The 21,872-nt window shown below is 38.0% G+C and overlaps 1 protein-coding gene across 5 annotated transcripts in view; it reads left to right on the top strand.

Moving 5' to 3' along the window:
* LOC139984077 (regulating synaptic membrane exocytosis protein 2-like) overlaps positions 1-20,971 on the top strand; it is an 85,593-nt gene extending 64,622 nt beyond the window's left edge. For 4 of the 5 annotated variants that reach the window (XM_071997760.1, XM_071997762.1, XM_071997763.1 and 1 more), the window contains 7 exons: positions 2,265-2,834; positions 3,216-3,507; positions 5,577-5,806; positions 7,189-7,333; positions 7,738-7,952; positions 9,745-9,884; positions 10,164-20,971. In XM_071997760.1, the coding sequence (XP_071853861.1) occupies positions 2,265-2,834; positions 3,216-3,507; positions 5,577-5,806; positions 7,189-7,333; positions 7,738-7,952; positions 9,745-9,884; positions 10,164-10,367 (1,796 nt within the window). In that variant the 3' untranslated portion in view covers positions 10,368-20,971. The remainder of the gene's footprint in view (positions 1-2,264; positions 2,835-3,215; positions 3,508-5,576; positions 5,807-7,188; positions 7,334-7,737; positions 7,953-9,744; positions 9,885-10,163) is intronic. The other variant, XM_071997761.1, reaches the window with a different exon arrangement.
* Positions 20,972-21,872: the final 901 nt, after the last annotated feature.

Below are 21,872 nucleotides of genomic sequence, written 5' to 3'. Positions count from 1 at the left end.
CTGGTTATACTGATACATCTCATGCCGGTTATATTGATACATCTCATGCCAGTTTTACTGATACATCTCATGCCGGTTATATTGATACATCTCATGCCGGTTATTGATACATCTCATGCCGGTTATATTGATACATCACATGGCGGTTCTATTGATACATTTCATGCTGGTTCTATTGATACATTTCATGCTGGTTATATTGATACATTTCATGGCCTGACTTGGAAGAGCTTCCCACTATTGTTCACAAATGTCATGGTCTGCAATGGTCTATATGGATACATCTCATGCCGGTTATATGGATACATCTCATGCCGGTTATATGCACATTGCATTACTGCTGACAGTGGATAAACCTGTACTGTACATGGCCTGACTTGGAAGAGCTTCCCACTATTGCTCACAAATGTCATGGTCTGCAATGGTCTATATGGATACATCTCATGCCGGTTATATGGATACATCTCATGCCGGTTATATGTACATTGCATTACTGCTGACAGTGGATAAACCTGTACTGTACATGGCCTGACTTGGAAGAGCTTCCCACTATTGCTCACAAATGTCATGGTCTGCAATGGTCTATATGGATACATCTCATGCCGGTTATATGGATACATCTCATGTCGGTTATATGTACATTGCATTACTGCTGACAGTGGATAAATCTGTACTGTACATGGCCTGACTTGGAAGAGCTTCCCACTATTGCTCACAAATGTCATGGTCTGCAATGGTCTATATGGATACATCTCATGCCGGTTATATGGATACATCTCATGCCGGTTATATGTACATTGCATTACTGCTGACAGTGGATAAACCTGTACTGTACATGGCCTGACTTGGAAGAGCTTCCCACTATTGCTCACAAATGTCATGGTCTGCAATGGTCTATATGGATACATCTCATGCCGGTTATATGGATACATCTCATGCCGGTTATATGTACATTGCATTACTGCTGACAGTGGATAAACCTGTACTGTACATGGCCTGACTTGGAAGAGCTTCCCACTATTGCTCACAAATGTCATGGTCTGCAATGGTCTATATGGATACATCTCATGCCGGTTATATGGATACATCTCATGCCGGTTATATGTACATTGCACTACTGCTGACAGTGGATAAACCTGTACTGTACATGGCCTGACTTGGAAGAGCTTCCCACTATTGCTCACAAATGTCATGGTCTGCAGTGGTCTATATGGATACATCTCATGCCGGTTATATGGATACATCTCATGTCGGTTATATGTACATTGCATTACTGCTGACAGTGGGTAAATCTGTACTGTACATGGCCTGACTTGGAAGAGCTTCCCACTATTGTTCACAAATGTCATGGTCTGCAATGGTCTATATGGATACATCTCATGCCGGTTATATGGATACATCTCATGTCGGTTATATGTACATTGCATTACTGCTGACAGTGGATAAACCTGTACTGTACATGGCCTGACTTGGAAGAGCTTCCCACTATTGCTCACAAATGTCATGGTTTTGTTACTTTTTCTCTGTCTATGAATCATATATATTATCTGTATGCACCAGCCAGCCAATCAGACAACACTTGTTTTATTTAATTTTTTCATTCTGTTTTTCTCTTTTATTTTATTTCTTGTAGCAACCTTTAAATCTCATTTCCTTGTTTTGCATGTTTGATTTTCATAAATGTTTTATTCGCAACTGGGAACATGGTACAATGATGACATCAGCTGTTGACATTTGAATCCATGTTTTGAGTTGCTAATGTCAAAGGTATCAGATGTCCATGAAGGATGAGTTATTAGTAACAAGAGTTTTATTAAATTTGTCCTTTGAATAACTTCATTCCATCTTAAAGTTATTCAAAGGACACAAACCAAATGATGATCACTTTGATAATAGAAATCTTTGCCATGAATAAACAGCTAAGAAAATGTTGCTCCATTTTGGAGGTACTTTAATTTAAAAGTCGTGTCTTGGGCTTTGATTTAATAAATCTGTGATGTCATAGTGATGACATAATGCCACTAAGATTTAAAACCTTCTAATTTCTCTTTGTTTCCATTTTCATGCTCTCAAGGTCAAATGTTGACAGTGTTGTTTACATTGACTTTAGACTGCTCTCAATAAGTGCATATATTTGTGTTTAAAAATAACAAAATGTTTCAGTGAGACTGTAAGTTCCTATTTTTACAGTATATGTAGTCATTTATTGGGAGCAATTTCTTCTATTTGATAAAAACTCAATATTTTATCTCTTCTGTCATCAGTAACACCACCCCCACCAGAGGAACTTGGGAATAATGATCGTCAGAGGCGTAATTCCCAAAGTACATTAGCTGTCCCAGATAGGGTTTCCAGGAGGCCCCGTTCACCTTCACCCCTACGGAGAGATCGTCACCGTAACTCCGAACCCAATGTGGAAGGCTTTAGAAAAGAAAGAAGGGACTCTTATGAGCCACCTTACTCTCCACCAGACGGATCCAGGATCAACCGAGCTGAATCGCCCCCCATCAGAGATCACGGGGGACGGACCTTCTCACCCCCTCACTACAAAGACTCACGTCGGTCACGATCTCCAAGCAGGCGGTCAGATCCTCAGCTCTCGGAATCACATCGTAGAAGCAGGTCAGAGGTCAGGGGAGAGATGGCATATGACAGGCAGTATCGATCCAAAGCTGATAGAGTTGGTGCAGGCTTGCGTGGACCAAACAACACCGGTAGTCTACCAAACACTCCATACCGGGGAGAAAGAGACAGTCCCTCATCTACGCCTTCTACCCCAAGGAAACATCGTCAGTTACCTGTGGTACCATCATCATTATCCAGAGGTGACAAAGGTAAGTGGTCACAATGCACCACCTAGTGTCGCCATGCACCACCCAGGTGTCACCATGCACCAGTCCGGTGTCAATTTGCACCAGTTCGGTGTCACCATGCACCACCCCTGTGTAACCATGCACCACCCAGGTGTCACCATGCACCACCAGGTGTCAATTTGCACCAGTCCGGTGTCACCATGCACCACCCCTTTAGTCTTCAATACCCTCCTAATGAGGTCCACAGCGTATTACGGCAAAGAAACAAAAATCTACATGGTTTGTTTCTACGTTGTCAATTTAATAAAAGAAAGTTTAACATTCTATAAAAATGTGTTTAAATTTTTGATGTACATTTGTATCTTTCATCATGTACATTTTGATTGTCTTTTGTGTCGGTAGTTACCGCCGATCTTGAAGAGAGAACAAGGCAGATAAAACTCAAGATGAAAGTGAATCAATACAAACAGGTCGCAAACACCCTGTCCCCCCACGGTGGAGTGGAGCGTCCCATTCCATCTGACACCTCCCCTATCAGATCGCATTCTCGTAAACAGAGCCCTGACAATATATCTCTCAAGTCCTCGGACAGCAATGTCTCCAGCACCAGCGACATTTCGGCGGTCACTCAGGCCAGCATGTCCAGTGCTTTTTCCACCCAATCAGAAAGACCGAGACATACCCGAAAATTAAGGTGAGTTGTAATGCACAGAAAACAAAAAAAATGTGTGTATGTGAGTAACTGAGGGTTACTACAGTACTTTTATAAAACAAAAGATTTTGCATAATGGAATCTCATTTGTGCATAGAGACAAGTGTCTTAAACTTCTATTCCATATAATCTCTTTTAAAGAAGGGAGGGGGGGAGGGGGGCTTCATTTTTCCTAAAGGATGTTCACTAGGGATACAATTATGCATAACATTAGACTTGTAGTTGATAAGTGAATGATTAAGTTCTTATGCAGTAGTTGCCTGATGGTGACATGTTTAGTAGCTTGATATGCTTGTCAATGACATTGCTCTGATTGTTGCAGACATTTATCTGTGTTACTATCTAATGGGATTGTGTTAGAAGCTGCACATAGTTGTTATGCATATTACATCCATTGTTCATATCTCTGGTTCATCTCTTGTTACTGCTGTGTTTCTGTTCAGTGTCTATTCGTTGCCCATTGATAAACTGTTTTGTTTTTTCTTCTTTTTCCAACCATATTTGACCCTTTTTAATCCCTGACCCGTTCAGTAAGCAGCTGCAGCCCCTCCATACATTTTGTCTTTCAAAATAAATTCCTCTTTTTGCTCCCAGCTGACAGCAGTAACTAGTGTTTTATATTTCTTTTGATAATTTTTTCGATAATTAATAAACCACAACCAAATATGTCTTGATCCCATTGTGGACGTCAATTAGACTTCATTGATATTGTCTCAATGATATTATGATTATGTTTATTAACTTATAAAGCGCACAATATCTACAAAGATAAAGTGCATTCAGTGGCGCTGTACAGAATCAATAATATTAAGTACATACAGTACATAAAGGTCAATATGGGGTGGACATTGCTAACATTAGAACATTGATAGGATTTCAAGTACTAAAACTGGTATTGAGGACATGAGGGTTATATTCCACACAGTGCTGTGTTGTCTTTAATGCTTATGCTTAGTCCTTATGGTAGCAAGTAAAATCAAGTAAAATTCAACTATACTCTCTGCCTTGTCAAATTACAAATGAAAGTTTCTGTTAGTAAACCCAATCGTTTGGTGCAGGAGATATTGCCTGTCAAAGAAATGTTAATAACTTTTAGCCTTGAGATAAATCCTTACTATTTAACCTGTTACTAAGCATACTGCAAATTAAAAGCATTTTAACTAGAGCCTTGCTCTGGTAATGATGCCCTCAAACCCCCCAGGCCCCCCATCCCTACCATTTCTTACGGGTGATGGAAGTGAATTTATATTGCCGCTGGAGAGGGATCTGTTTTGCCATTCTTGTTTCTTCTTGCACCCACTTCTTCCCTTTTGGCTCCTTCACACTCCTTTGATCCTGTTTCTTATTCAAAAGAGTTATTCAGATTGTCAGCAGCTATTTTACCAAGTATTTCTCAAAGGACGATTGCAAATGTACAAACTACACCCTTTTTTTCAACCAAGTGGATGTTGATATGACATGGTGTCTTACCTGGTCTACCTTCTACTTCATGTTCCAATCTGCCCCCTTTCTATTTCTCTAAGCCCCCCCCCCCTTACTAAGCCTGTGTAATATCTTCCATTACTAATGAATTATTCCATAGTGCCCACTGATTATATTACATAGCATGCAGTCCATTATACAGCAGGTAACAACATACTAGTTATAGTCCTTGGTTGTCCGGTAACATTTCTCCCATTTGGGCATCCTCGTGTCCACATTATCCCTTGTTAGATTTCCCCCCCCCCCCCACCTTGAATTATTTGTAAATAAACCTACACGTTTAGTCTTCAAACCAGAGTATCCCAGTTGGAAACTTATGCAATTATATATGCATAGTTTTGCTTACAAATTGTGATGGTAACTTTTATCACCAAAGCTGTCTCTCTTTCCAAACTAATTTACCTATACCCTGTGAAATTTTGAAATTAAACCATGTTGTTTTTCTTTGCATTCAAATGTTCCAACAAAGTCTCTTTCACCTTTGCTCTCGTGCTGTTTATTTCTTGGGTTCTTTGCCGATCTATTTGCATTTGTATTACCTCCACCCTGCTGTTTTCTGCAATTCCAAGCAGTGCCTTCACAGCCAAGATGCAGGAAAATGCTCCAAATCAAAGACGGCAGCTGAACAGGAGTACAAGCAGTAACGACATGTACCTGTACGAGAAGAACGAGGGCAGCATTTCAGACTCTGCAGCCGATCAAGGATTCGACGGGAAAAAACGCAGAGGGAGTATAGCCAAAGTGGCTTCATTAGTAGGATTGTCCAAGAAAAGTAACAGCACTTCAAATCTCTCTGGAGGTAAGACAAAAATCAAACTGTTGAGGGTAATATACCACCATAAATCAACTGAAGTAATGCAGGATAAGATTTATATACAACAGACAATAATTATACAGATGGAGACAGGCTGATTAAACTTCCAGCAGATGGATGTGAGACTAGATTTATAGAAAAGATGTCCCTCAGGAGAGATACCTGGCTCAGATTAAAGTTTTAAGTATAAACACTGTATTGTATAAGCGTGGGGACAAACGAAGTAAAACCGTCAGGTTTCAGAGATAACTTTATAGAGAGATGCCCGTTATAAATAGGAGTGTTGGCATTGTGGCCGGGCAGTGGATAACTATATAGAGAGATGACCGTTATAAATAAGAGTGTTGGCATTGTGGCCGGGCATGGGATATTCAGAGATGCCCTTTATAAATAGTCCTGTTGGCATTGTGATCCGGGCAGTGGATAACTATATAGAGAGATGCCATTTATAAATAGTCCTGTTGGCGTTGTGGTCCGGGCAGTGGATAACTTTATTCAGAGATGCCTGTTATAAATAGGAGTGTTGGCATTGTGGCCGGGCAGTGGATAACTATATAGAGAGATGACCGTTATAAATAAGAGTGTTGGCATTGTGGCCGGGCATGGGATATTCAGAGATGCCCTTTATAAATAGTCCTGTTGGCATTGTGATCCGGGCAGTGGATAACTATATAGAGAGATGCCATTTATAAATAGTCCTGTTGGCGTTGTGGTCCGGGCAGTGGATAACTTTATTCAGAGATGCCCTTTATAAATAGTCCTGTTGGCATTGTGATCCGGGCAGTGGATAACTATATAGAGAGATGCCATTTATAAATAGTCCTGTTGGCGTTGTGGTCCGGGCAGTGGATAACTTTATTCAGAGATGCCTGTTATAAATAGGAGTGTTGGCATTGTGATCCGGGCAGTGGATAACTATATTCAGAGATGCCTGTTATGCAAAATGGTTTGGTAGATGCCTCTTGTTACAACAGAAAGTAGACAATTAATAAGGGTGATGATCAGGTAAGAATTTATTCAGCAGGTTTCGGGAGATAACCTTTATAAATAGCGACAAGAATGCATATATAGCAGTGCGCAGGAATATCTCTTATAAATAGTTACAAATTAGATTAACAGAGGTCAAGTTGCTGCTAAGAGTGGTTTTATGACAGTATGGAGCAATAATGATTCCCCAGAGAGTGGCAACATTACAATAACAATTGTCAAGTTATTGTTACCTTGGTCAGCGGTTGTTGGTTGTTTTCGATACTGGTGTTGTCTGCTGCTCCAAAACTGGACATTTATAACCCAAAAGAAACAAATTGTGAACTAATTGTTAAAAGTTTTCCAGGTAATTTGAAGTTCCTTTTTTATTCGCTCACCAGGTAAGAATCTACGACGGGGTTTCCAGAGGACCGAGGAGGTAGGGATTGAGATGGCGAGAGATGCGAGGGACCGGCTCCAGAAACAAGCCAGCAGAGACAGCAATGATGGCAGTGTGTGTAGCTTTAACAGCGATGGATCGAGTGGGTAAGAAACATGCATTGGAAGTAAATGCACCCTCCCCCATGTCCCTGTTGTTAACCACCCACCATGTTCAATAACCTATATGGTTCTTTAAGAGTTTGTTGGTAAAGAGGTCAGTAAGAATGTTCTGCTTCATTGTAGTATTTTCATAAAGAAATGTAAAAGGAGGCATCTTGGTTTGGTGCATCTTCAGTATCATGCTGGAACACCTCTCCACATATTAATGCAAAAAATAAAAAATTGATGTTTATTTCTGCATTTTTGTCACATAAAAATCAAACATTGAAAGTAAAGAAAGGCGCACACATTGTGTATTTCTGTGACATCTTTGTATCGGTTATTTTGGTTTACTTATTAATTAACACAACAGGCTTGGAGTAACAGTAGTACATTTCTTGATTCCACAGGGTTATGTTCTCTTCTGCCTTTATGGGACCCGACGGTCAGTTTGGTGAATTCTTAGAGGGTCTGGGCCCATCACAGCTTGTGGGTCGGCAGGTGCTAGGATCCCCCATCTTAGGAGACATGCAAATCGGTTTGGAAGAGAAACAAGGCCGGCTAGAAGTGGAGATAATCAGAGCCCGTGGGCTGTTAGCCAAAAGTGGGTCTAAGCTTTTACCAGGTGAGCATCTCATCTTAAAATACTTTTTTCATAAGATTGAGCGTTGAAGATGTATTTATAATCGTAGTTCCGGTTACTTCCGTTCCAATACTTCAAGGAAATTGGGAAAAAGTCAGGAAAAAGGTAAATGAAACATCAAATTTTTAATCTTGAATATTAATGAAAAAATAAATATTAATTAGGATGTAAACATAACCGCCAAGATGTCACGAAGGTACTTGTGGCTGAGAGGGTACAAAGGAATTTTGAATTTGTCATTAACATGAGACATTTTCAGCTAGTTTGGACAATTTCCTAATGCTTATACCTCCCTCTCTAAAATGTCTTCCCTTATCATGCTTCAAAGCACTGGTATTGACAGTACAAACAGTTCCTAAGCTTGATCTGATTCTAATGCTAGTACCACTCTATACTGTCCTCTATCATATGATGCTTCAAAGCACTGGTATTGACAGTGCAAACAGTTCCTAACCTTGATCTGATTGAAACATGATATTCATACTGCTCGTACTGACACACTACAAGTGCTTGGAAGTGGGATATCACAGTACAGTATAGCTACCCCAGCTGGGTGACATTTGGCTGGAAAAATAATACACATTGCAAACTCTTGACAGTCAATGGAACAAGGATAGCTTTAATGTCCAGTTGATGGTCTTACCTCATTAATGTGAAATACTGCAAGCATCTTCCTAACGAACATCTTTATAGATTTCTTAGAAGGTCAGATAGTGATGGAATAGCTTGAAGCTATAACGTCTTCAGTAGTTTTGTTTTGGACTTTTACCATCTTTTGGTTTCGATGATAATCATAACCTTTGCATTAATGGCATACGCGTATGTGTGCGTTTGTAACGCCCAGCTTGTAAACAGGATATCTGGAGAAGGGAAGGTTGGACCAAATTCACATTTGGTGTGTAGACCAGCCACAATGAGTACAAGAAGCCTAATGTTTTTTGTGGAGGGCAAAGGTCATTTGAAGTCACCATGTGTCAAATGGTGAAAACCTTGTAAACACAATATCTCAAGAAGGTAAGCTTGGGCAGATCTCATATTAAATATGTATATAAACCAGATTGAGTACAAGAAGCCTATAGTTTTGGTGAGGTCAAAGGTCATTTGGAGTCACCAGGGGTCAAATTGTGAAATCTTTGTAAACACGATATCTCAAAAAGGGAAGCTTGGGCAGATCTCATATTTGGTTTGTAGATGTGCCATATCAAATTTAAGGAGCCTATTATTGCATTTGTTGGAGGTCAAAGGTCATTTGTAGTCAACAAACACCAAACAATAACTTCACTCCCCTCTTACCTGTCTCTCTACACTTACGCACGCACCATTCCTAAACATAATATCTCAAGGGAAGCTTGGACATATCGCATATTGATATTTGGTATGTACTTGCACCACATTGAGTACAAGAAGCCTAATGTGGGCGGAGGTTAATGGTCGTTTGAGTTCACCAGATGTCAAATTGTGAAAACCATGTTTAACACAATATTTCAACAAGGGCTATGTCATATTTAGTGTGTTGATGTATCTCATTTAATGCAAGAAGCCTGTTGTTGAGGTCAATTGTCATTTCAGGACAGCCTGTGTCATTTTGAATTTATTCGCATGTTGTACACCCTCACTATACATTTCGTCAGATTCATGAAGAAAACTGCTCATGTTACATCATGGAAACCACAATGCATTCTGGTTTCTCTCCCTCACATGCCATTTTATTTAATTGATTCATTTATGTTATTTCTTTTTCTTCATTTATTTGTTCAATTATTATTTTTTGTAGCGCCTTATGTAAAAGTATACCTAATGGAAGGGAAGAATTGCATCGGCAAGAAGAAGACAAAGGTGGCCAGGCGGACGTTGGATCCCCTTTACCAACAGGTGCTGGTCTTTGAAGAGGACCATCGAGGCAAAATTTTACAGGTACTTTTAAACTTACTGGTTCCTGGAGTGGGTTGAGAGAGGTGTCCCACATGCACTGTAGGTGTGGTTTAATGGCCCACATGCAATGAAGGTATAGAAGAGTTGCACTGAAGAAGATACATGTAACCAGTTGAGGGTCTGCCAAATGTATGTTGGTTATGAAACAATAACAATGGATATTTAACCTCTTTTTGACCTTTGAAGAAATCAGTCATATGTGCATGTTATTTCATCACTTGCCTTGCTAAATTATGACTTATTTTTAATGCTCTATGGCAGGTCACAGTTTGGGGCGATTATGGAAGGATGGACAGAAAAGTGTTTATGGGCGTTGCTCAGATTCTTTTGGGTGAACTTGATCTATCACACCCTGTGATTGGCTGGTACAAACTCTTCAATGCTTCCTCATTGGTTGATATGCATCACAGGACCTCCACCTCATCTCTAGAAGGATCTATGACATCTCTTTCTAATTCCAAATAACAAAACATTACCATCATCTTTTTCATTCAACATTTAATCGTTTCCATTCCAAAGTTGGTATTCCAGATGTGAGTAGGATCGAAGTCAACCAATCAGAGCCCTTGCCTGTATTCTTCATTGTATTCTTCATATTGGATACAATAGCCCAAGCATTAATGCTCATAGGCAGAAAGTCATTTCCGGTAAAGGTTGCATTTCTTTATCCGTACCCCTGATGTCTGTGTTGAATGATTTGATTTTAGTCCTTGTAGTGTCTAAGTAAAGTTTATATATATATAGATCTATATAAAGATTTATAAATAGATAATATTTAATGAAGTGGATGGTTGCAGAAGTGGGGAGATATTGTTTATGAGCTGAATGGTTACAGCGGTGAGGAGAGATTGTTTATAAGCTGAATGGTTGCAGAGGTGGGCAGAGATATGTTAATGAGCTATATTTCTATAGAACAAGAGCCTCCTGCAAAATAATCTTATGGTACTCAATATGTTTTTACTAACACAGCCTATCATATGTGAACCACAGTGTTTGGCAAAGAGATTTGAATGCTTTCCAAGGATCCAGATATTGTTTAAAGAAAGTGAGTCCAAGAGCAATCTTGTGGTTGACTGATAAGTCATATCTGGCCTGTTGAGTAGTGGAGGGGGAGGGGGGAGGGGGAGGAGGTTCTGTAGGCCATCAACTATTATAAGATAGATCTTTCAAAGAAAGCAAGATAGAAGGTTTGTTCTTGCTTCATCCCAGTAACTTCACGGTTTTTGGTTGTAAAGCAGTCTGAAAGGTTACCCTGTGACATAGCTGCACAGATGAGATATCAATGCCTGCAGTATTATCCCAAGAACCTAGATATAAACCAACCCATATAACCAATACTGTAGCATAAATCTTCAGGTTACACAGCATTATGAGTGTGCTCTGATAAGGTGAGAACAAATTGTAAGAAAAGCAAGACCGTTGGATAGAATTCTCTGTCATATAAAATGACATGAATTAGCACATATACATGTTATATATTGATCTACCATACTTCAATTTGTGACCTGTAATTGCTGTTTAATACTCTGGCAATAATGTGGGAAAGCTCAGAGATTCCTCTTTTCTTAGCTGAAACATAAAAAGAACAGAAAAATACCAGTTCAAGTAAATATCTTCAATTGTTTACGTTTTTTCTTTTCTTTCTAATGTTCAAACTTCATAATTTTGGATAACACACTAGAACACGTTGATCACTCAGTTGAATCCCCCACCACTAGAAACTATGGTAGGGGTTTGTGCTAAGAGAAATGGTGTAGACCATTGGTATATTAAAAAAATAATGGCTTTTATAAAATTTACTTTTTAAGCCTTTAAATATTGGAAGTTTTGTTTTGTTCCTGAAACATTCCTTTAGATAATTCATTGATTGTGCAATTTACTTTGAGTGTTTGTTGGTTTTGTACTGTGTTTTGCTATGCAGTTGTGTTCCCTATCCCTAGTGTGCAAGGCCACTGTCATATGGAAAATTGACTTTGACCAAACAGTTTAATGACTTTAAGCTTGGTTTAAGGCATTTGTAAGCAATTTGATTCAGTATCCAAGCATTCCTTCATTTTAATTAGTTTCTTGATTGATGTGCATTCATGTGCTTTCTCATTGTTTTAACACGTTCTTCATTCTGCCATGCTCGTTATTTTCACTCTCGTGGTGATTTTTCCTACCCTTGCGAGTTTGCAATGAATTCACTATTGTGCAATCAAGATGTATCTTTCCAAGGCATCGAACTTGTTTCTTTGCTAAATGTTTGTTATTCAGATCTGTTAATTAATTACCTTATCAAATAATTTATGACTAATTAAAAGAAATTACTTCCATTCACTATAATCATACTTAATAAGAAGTAATTCAACATCTAAAGTGTTTCGATTATGGGAGAGCATGTTTTTATTCATTTTGTGACGTGTGATGTCACACTGTACATTAATAAGTGCCTGGGTCCGCTCTAGAAATAAATTTGCTTTATGGCATAGGATATTAGCAATTGTAAAGTTTGTTATTTTGAAACAGAGAAGTAGTATGCTAGGGAAGGATTTTATTAATATTATTTGTTTGGGGGGAGGGGTGGTGGGTTGGGGTCGCAGTATGTCAAATACAGGTTAATCTTTCAATATTAGATGTTGAAACCATCTCATTGGAATGCATTCCTGGTTGTACATTAATAATGGTTACAGGTTTCTCCTAGATCATAATTCTAAACATTATTTTGATTATATTTGAGGAATGTCACACATAAGCTGATGAATTCATTGCTGGTATAGTAAATTACCAGGTGATGTTAACATAGATATTACTAATAAAGAGATATTTCACACATGACCTAATGAATCCATTGCTAGTATAGTACAGTGATATCTGCTATTTAGGTTTCTGTTACTTAGTACAATTTTCATTTCCATTGAAATGAATATTCATGAAGAACAAACAATAAATTTTAACCAGTGAAGTATTAGTCTTTGACATTTGATAAAATCCAAGCTATTAGAAACTTTGATGTAATTGTGATAAAGAAGGACTGCCTTGGTAAATAAAGTACAAAAATGTTGATGATTTTCCTGTTCCCATAGAAACAGTTGATTTGCTCCATTCCTCTAGGAGAATTTATGTGAATGATTTTTATAGTCAACATTTTAAGGAGGTTTTCATACACCGAAAGCGTGTTGTTAGTCGGCCGTAAGTTTAAACCTAAGCTGTGTAAAGGCGAATGATTAGAACACAAAATGCTGTCGTTTGTTTAGGCCAATCGTAGAAAATGTTGGTAGAAAGTGACCATGGTTGGATGTGTCGTTTATTATAGCTACATTTTGAACGATGAGAACACAAGTAATAATGCGATGACTGGGACCAAATTCATAATTATGTCATTTTAGGGCACCGTGTGTTCATACACTGGTGGTGTGTTTTATGGTTAACTTGATGTTGTAGTAATGTGTATTTGGTTTTAGTGATGTATGTAGATCAGATTATGATATAGTAACTGTTGTAACTGTTTTTTATTAGTAACTGTTTTTATTAAGAACATCTCCTATGTATATTTGTTTCATTTGTATAACAGAAAACTGTAAACATAAGAACTGTTTTAAGTCAGTAAATCTTTTTACATGAGTGCTAAGATAATGGAAGTCTGGGTTTACACCATTTTGTCCTACCATGTTAGGAATACATCACATTGCAGAGAACATTATAACATTAGCACTAGTATGGAAGCTACTTGTGGTTTGAACACATACATGTTGAGTTCATCAGTGAAGTGTTTGACTGGTTGAAAACTGTTCCACATAGCAGAGAACATTGTTACATTAGGATAGTCAGATGACCACATACCATGCTGTTGTCCACATAGCAGAGAACATTGTTACATTAGGGTAATCAGATGACCACATACCATGCTGTTATCCACATAGCAGAGAACATTGTTACATTAGGGTAATCAGATGACCACATACCATGCTGTTGCCCACATAGCAGAGGACATTGTTATATTAGGGTAATACATACCATGCTGTTGTCCACATAGCAGAGGACATTGTTATATTAGGGTAATACATACCATGCTGTTGTCCACATAGCAGAGAACATTGTTACATTAGGGTAATCAGATGACCACATACCATGCTGTTATCCACATAGCAGAGAACATTGTTACATTAGGGTAATCAGATGACCACATACCATGCTGTTGTCCACATAGCAGAGAACATTGTTACATTAGGGTAATCAGATGACCACATACCATGCTGTTGTCCACATAGCAGAGAACATTGTTATATTAGGGTAATACATACCATGCTGTTGTCCACATAGCAAAGAACATTGTTACATTAGGGTAATCAGATGACCACATACCATGCTGTTGTCCACATAGCAGAGAACATTGTTACATTAGGGTAATCAGATGACCACATACCATGCTGTTATCCACATAGCAGAGAACATTGTTACATTAGGGTAATCAGATGACCACATACCATGCTGTTGTCCACATAGCAGAGAACATTGTTATATTAGGGTAATACATACCATGCTGTTGTCCACATAGCAAAGAACATTGTTACATTAGGGTAATCAGATGACCACATACCATGCTGTTATCCACATAGCAGAGAACATTGTTACATTAGGGTAATCAGATGACCACATACCATGCTGCTGTCCACATAGCAGAGAACATTGTTACATTAGGGTAATCAGATGACCACATACCATGCTGTTGTCCACATAGCAGAGAACATTGTTACATTAGGGTAATCAGATGACCACATACCATGCTGTTATCCACATAGCAGAGAACATTGTTACATTAGGGTAATCAGATGACCACATACCATGCTGTTGTCCACATAGCAGAGAACATTGTTATATTAGGGTAATACATACCATGCTGTTGTCCACATAGCAGAGGACATTGTTATATTAGGGTAATACATACCATGCTGTTGCCCACATAGCAGAGGACATTGTTATATTAGGGTAATACATACCATGCTGTTATCCACATAGCAGAGAACATTGTTACATTAGGGTAATCAGATGACCACATACCATGCTGTTGTCCACATAGCAGAGGACATTGTTATATTAGGGTAATACATACCATGCTGTTATCCACATAGCAGAGAACATTGTTACATTAGGGTAATCAGATGACCACATACCATGCTGTTGTCCACATAGCAGAGAACATTGTTATATTAGGGTAATACATACCATGCTGTTGTCCACATAGCAGAGGACATTGTTATATTAGGGTAATACATACCATGCTGTTGCCCACATAGCAGAGGACATTGTTATATTAGGGTAATACATACCATGCTGTTATCCACATAGCAGAGAACATTGTTACATTAGGGTAATCAGATGACCACATACCATGCTGTTGTCCACATAGCAGAGAACATTGTTATATTAGGGTAATCAGATGACCACATACCATGCTGTTGTCCACATAGCAGAGAACATTGTTATATTAGGGTAATACATACCATGCTGTTGCCCACATAGCAGAGGACATTGTTATATTAGGGTAATACATACCATGCTGTTGCCCACATAGCAGAGGACATTGTTATATTAGGGTAATACATACCATGCTGTTGCCCACATAGCAGAGGACATTGTTATATTAGGGTAATACATACCATGCTGTTGCCCACATAGCAGAGGACATTGTTATATTAGGGTAATACATACCATGCTGTTGCCCACATAGCAGAGGACATTGTTATATTAGGGTAATACATACCATGCTGTTGTCCACATAGCAGAGAACATTGTTATATTAGGGTAATACATACCATGCTGTTGTCCACATAGCAGAGGACATTGTTATATTAGGGTAATACATACCATGCTGTTGCCCACATAGCAGAGGACATTGTTATATTAGGGTAATACATACCATGCTGTTGCCCACATAGCAGAGGACATTGTTATATTAGGGTAATACATACCATGCTGTTGCCCACATAGCAGAGGACATTGTTATATTAGGGTAATACATACCATGCTGTTGCCCACATAGCAGAGGACATTGTTATATTAGGGTAATACATACCATGCTGTTGTCCACATAGCAGAGGACATTGTTATATTAGGGTAATACATACCATGCTGTTGTCCACATAGCAGAGAACATTGTTACATTAGGGTAATCAGATGACCACATACCATGCTGTTGTCCACATAGCAGAGGACATTGTTATATTAGGGTAATACATACCATGCTGTTGTCCACATAGCAGAGAACATTGTGACATTAGGGTAATCAGATGACCACATACCATGCTGTTGTCCACATAGCAGAGAACATTGTTATATTAGGGTAATACATACCATGCTGTTGCCCACATAGCAGAGGACATTGTTATATTAGGGTAATACATACCATGCTGTTATCCACATAGCAGAGAACATTGTTACATTAGGGTAGTCAGATGACCACATACCATGCTGTTGCCCACATAGCAGAGGACATTGTTATATTAGGGTAATACATACCATGCTGTTGTAGGGAATATATATATGTAGCTTGTATATGCAGGATCACTGAACCTTGTAACCTACTGAAAACTGCCTGACATAACAGAAGGAATTATAACATTAGGTCAATCAGATGATCCCATGCCATGCTATGGTAGAGATCAGGTTTATCCTGGTTTGTGTAGCGTGGATCCTGAACTATTGTGTTTCCTTACATAAGGGATCAGGCATATCATGGTTTGTTTGGTGTGGATCCTGAGCTATTGTGTTCCCTTTAATAAAGGATAAGATATTTTCCTTGTTTGTAGTGTGGATCCTGAGCTATTGTGTTTCCTTACATAAGGGATCAGGTTTATTATGGTTTGTGTTATGTGGATCCTGAGCTATTGTGTTCCTTTACTTAAGGGATCAGGTTCATCATGGTTTGTGTAGTCAGGATCCTGAACTATTGTGTTCCCTATAATAAGGGATCAGATTTTTTCCTGGTTTTTAGTGTGGATCCTGAGCTATTGTGTTCCTTTACTTAAGGGATCAGGTTCATCATGGTTTGTGTATTCAGGATCCTGAACTATTGTGTTCCCTATAATAAGGGATCAGATTTTTTCATGGTTTTTAGTGTGGATCCTGAGCTATTGTGTTTCCTTACATAAGGGATCAGGTTTATCATAGTTTTTAGTATGGATCCTGTCTGAGCTATTGTACATTATACACAAATCATGATAAACCATTGGGGTGTGTATCACATTTATTTTACACCATTTCAAAGAACTTTATGCAAAAGGAAGGAAACTAACACAAAAGGATGGAAACTAATAACATCTGTCTCAGTAATGATAAAAGTAATACTATTTAGTCTAGTGGTGTTGATTATGATAGATGAAACTGCCATTCTTTTTCAAAATTTGTAACTTTTTTCTTTCTAAATCCAAAAAGGAATGTCTTCAGTTCGGTGCCAGTTTGTACTTGCACCGGTGGTTGGATTCTAAACTTGGACTTGTTCTTGTTTTTTACTTGTCCTGGCATAATCCTTTCATTCAATTCTTTTGTTCTTTGTCTGTCTTTTGTGTAAGTCTCTGAGTGACTTTCCGTGTATTTTCATACCGATGTTTCTTACCAAGTACAACAATATTATTATATAGTGATCCTATGCAAGCAGGTGGTTTATCTATGTCTGGATGTTGTTGTATGTACAGAACAAAAAAAGTTCATTAATATTCATATTATCATTATAATTATAGCCAATCAGAGGCCTACCTTGTGAAAAAGTGATTATCATGTCTTTTAATTGTAAGATTTATCTAGTTAATCAGTGGTCAGAATTCAGAATTTGATATAAAAAGTTATTTGTATATTTAATCAGCAGTTTATTATGAACATTATTATTATTATTATAATTATAAACAGAGAATTGGTTATGAATATTAATTGGCTTATATTTACATTCATTATTTTATCTCTTAATGGCATAGAAGTTGTTGTAGATACAGTAGTGTCGTAGGTATTTATCCCCTTTGTATGGTATTAAGCCATCTCAATCAATATGGTGACTGCTGAAAGATAGTTGTTTGTGTGAAGCAATGTCTTTGTTGCATGTTATTTTTTTCTCTTTTCAGTCTGTTTACTTTACTTTTGAACAACATTCAGAAAGTTTTAAATGTCTTGAATAATTTTCCAGTGTTAACTGTTTGTAGACATGGCTGTTATAATGAAACCAGGTTTCTCAATGTATCTTATACCATTAACAGATGAAACTCTTGTATCAAAAGTTATGTGTTGCCCCTGTCCCTACTTCCCACACCCCTCCCTACCCCTAGGAAAAAAAGTAAATTTGCAAGTTATTCACCCAAGAACTAAACTGCTCTGGTTAAGCAGTACTTTTTAAAATTGTTGTTTCATCATCAACTCCTTTAAAGGTCAATAGAATATGCCAGAAACTCAAATAATGTTCACTAATGCTGAAACATCAGCAGGCATTATACTGGCAGCCTTGCAACATTAATAATGTTCACTAATGCTGAAACATCAGCAGGCATTATACTGGCAGCCTTGCAACATGAATAATGTTCACTAATGCTGAAACATCAGCAGGCAGTATACTGGCAGCCTTGCAACATTAATAATGTTCACTAATGCTGAAACATCAGCAGGCATTATACTGGCAGCCTTGCAACATTAATAATGTTCACTAATGCTGAAACATCAGCAGGCATTATACTGGCAGCCTTGCAACATCAATAATGTTCACTAATGCTGAAACATCAGCAGGCATTAAACTGGCAGCCTTGCCGCATTAATAATGTTCACTAATGCTCAAACATCAGCAGGCATTAAACTGGCAGCCTTGCAACATTAATAATGTTCACTAATGCTCAAACATCAGCAGGCATTATACTGGCAGCCTTGCAACATTAATAATGTTCACTAATGCTGAAACATCAGCAGGCATTATACTGGCAGCCTTGCAACATTAATAATGTTCACTAATGCTGAAACATCAGCAGGCATTAAACTGGCAGCCTTGCAACATTAATAATGTTCACTAATGCTGAAACATCAGCAGGCATTATACTGGCAGCCTTGCAACATTAATAATGTTCACTAATGCTGAAACATCAGCAGGCATTATACTGGCAGCCTTGCAACATTAATAATGTTCACTAATGCTCAAACATCAGCAGGCATTAAACTGGCAGCCTTGCAACATTAATAATGTTCACTAATGCTGAAACATCAGCAGGCATTATACTGGCAGCCTTGCAACATCAATAATGTTCACTAATGCTGAAACATCAGCAGGCATTATACTGGCAGCCTTGCAACATAAATAATATTCACTAATGCTGAAACATCAGCAGGCATTATACTGGCAGCCTTGCAACATTAATAATGTTCACTAATGCTGAAACATCAGCAGGCATTAAACTGGCAGCCTTGCAACATTAATAATGTTCACTAATGCTCAAACATCAGCAGGCATTATACTGGCAGCCTTGCAACATTAATAATGTTCACTAATGCTGAAACATCAGCAGGCATTAAACTGGCAGCCTTGCAACATTAATAATGTTCACTAATGCTCAAACATCAGCAGGCATTAAACTGGCAGCCTTGCAACATTAGGCATTTAACTGGCCATCCAACATTGTTACTCTGTTTGAATGAAGTTTTTGTCATAGTCAAGGGCATTACCACATATATTTCATGGGGGTTCCATCCCTTGAATAAAATCAACTCACCCCTACCCCCTGTAAGCAAACAGAATATTACCAAACCAATTCCTAGTTGAATACAATAAAAAAAAATATACAACATGTTTGTGCTGTACCACCTGAAGTAGTGACAATTCTTCAACATTGTTTCAAAAGATGGATATATTTATAGCATCAATTTGCATCTCAGCCCTCTCCCTCCACCTATCCCCAAGATAGAAAACAGTGGTTGCACCCCTGGCTACAGTTCAGAACTTTAATACTTTCATATAGTGATTATTTGGGGCAGATCCTTGCATTATGCATTTGCTGTCTTTTATGGAAAAGAAAAAGTGTTTTACCAATTCTTTCATTTCCCAAATGTTTATAATTTCCAGGTCTTGTTAATTTAATATATATATAGGCCTATATATATGTGTGTGTGTATTTAAGCAACAGTTTTATCCCTTTAAAGTGTTGAAAAACAACCATGCAATTGTCTTATTTAATATCATATTCTTCTTTCGGTGTAAGGAGCATTAAATGGCATAGCAGGCTTAGATTTAAATCCCCCTCCTCTCCCACCCCCTCCCCCCACTCCCCCTTAATTGACTCTCTTCTCTCACTCCCTTTGGTAACATAGAAAATGGTGTTTTGAAACTTGTGATAAATCAATAACACACTTCATGTGGGAGATAGAAGGAGATGGGGCAGAGGGTGACCATTTCTTGGCAAGACTGATAGCATATTTGGATATAAGTCAGATTCTGTCATTCAAGCTTAAAGATAAAAGTGAAAGCAATGAATAAGGTATTTCAGTATAACATGGTGTATCTGTTTATGATACCTTCACTGTGTAAGCTTACCCAATAATGTGAGTGAATAAGGTATTTCAGTTTAACATGGTGTATCTGTTTATGATACCTTCACTGTGTAAGCTTACCCAATAATGTGAGTGAATAAGGTATTTCAGTTTAACATGGTGTATCTGTTTATGATACCTTCACTGTGTAAGCTTACCCAATAATGTGAGTGAATAAGGTATTTCAGTTTAACATGGTGTATCTGTTTATGATACCTTCACTGTGTAAGCTTACCCAATAATGTGCATTATTCATGATCATGAAGGTTTTAACTAGTTGTGTTCTTAAAATGTATCCATTTCTTTCTTCCTTTATTTGCATCGGAACTTTTGACCTTTGTATAATTAAGGTCAAAGTTTATTTCTCCTTATTTCAATGTAGAAAAACAATGTCTCCTCTTGTAAAACTGGATAAGGCTTGCCATTATTTAACCTGTTGTGACATGTTTTTTTTTTGCATGTATATTTAAAGTTTAATCCACTATGTTATGTATACAAGACCAAGTTATTCAGAAACAAAAAATGAAGCAAGTATGTTATATTCTTTGAGTTTACATCTTTTGTTGTTTTAATATTGAGTTAAAATTTTGTGGGCCATACACTCTGTGGTAGGGATGGGCCCGAATTTGATCTTGTGGGTCAATTCATAGTGGGACCCAATCCCTGGGCCACAACATTCAAGTATGTACCTATAACCCAGTGAAATAGAAATGTAACATAATGATGTTCATTAATGTGTCACATGCGCATTGATCATATGTTATGTAAGTATACTAATAGGATGCAGCCTATAGGCCACCATGTTAACTTGAGTAATCAAGTTGGCCTATAGGCTGCATCATTCAAATATTACTTGACATCGGTTAGCCGTATTAATACACCTGATTGTACTGATATTCATCAACCTCCCCATCCCAATTACCCCCTCCCCCCACCCTAGGGTCCCTATGGTGATATATTTGCTCGTCACCTTCTAAAACCTTAATCAGTCGTTGAGATAACAGCGATGGAGAGAGTTCTTTTAAAGTTACTGTCATGATATCTCCCAAATGGATTAAGATTTGTGTTAGCTGTTTCGTTAGGTTGTTCATGGCATTATCTCTACAACAAAATACTTGTTTCCTTGCAGAACTTCATCGTTTTCTATTGTACATTCAATCTTTACAGCGGATTCGCCCAGCGGTATTTGCCGGTGCCGCAGTATACTCTTTTAGGCATATATTCCTTTCCTTTAAATACCTTTCCCAGATCAGCGATGCCAAACTGTATCAGGCTGACCTTTCAGCTGAGCCGACCACAGATAACCGGTATAAACAAACTTAAGCTCAAATTCATCTGCACTTAAATCAAAATAAACAATTGTCGACATTTTCTTTTTCTTTATTACTTTTGGGTTGTAAAATCGAGGGAGGCGAAGATAATCGCGGAAGAAGAGTTCAC

This window comes from Apostichopus japonicus, chromosome 17, assembly GCF_037975245.1.
Source record: "Apostichopus japonicus isolate 1M-3 chromosome 17, ASM3797524v1, whole genome shotgun sequence".
NCBI classification, from domain to species: domain Eukaryota; kingdom Metazoa; phylum Echinodermata; class Holothuroidea; order Aspidochirotida; family Stichopodidae; genus Apostichopus; species Apostichopus japonicus.
This window is presented reverse-complemented; position numbering and strand designations above follow the sequence as displayed.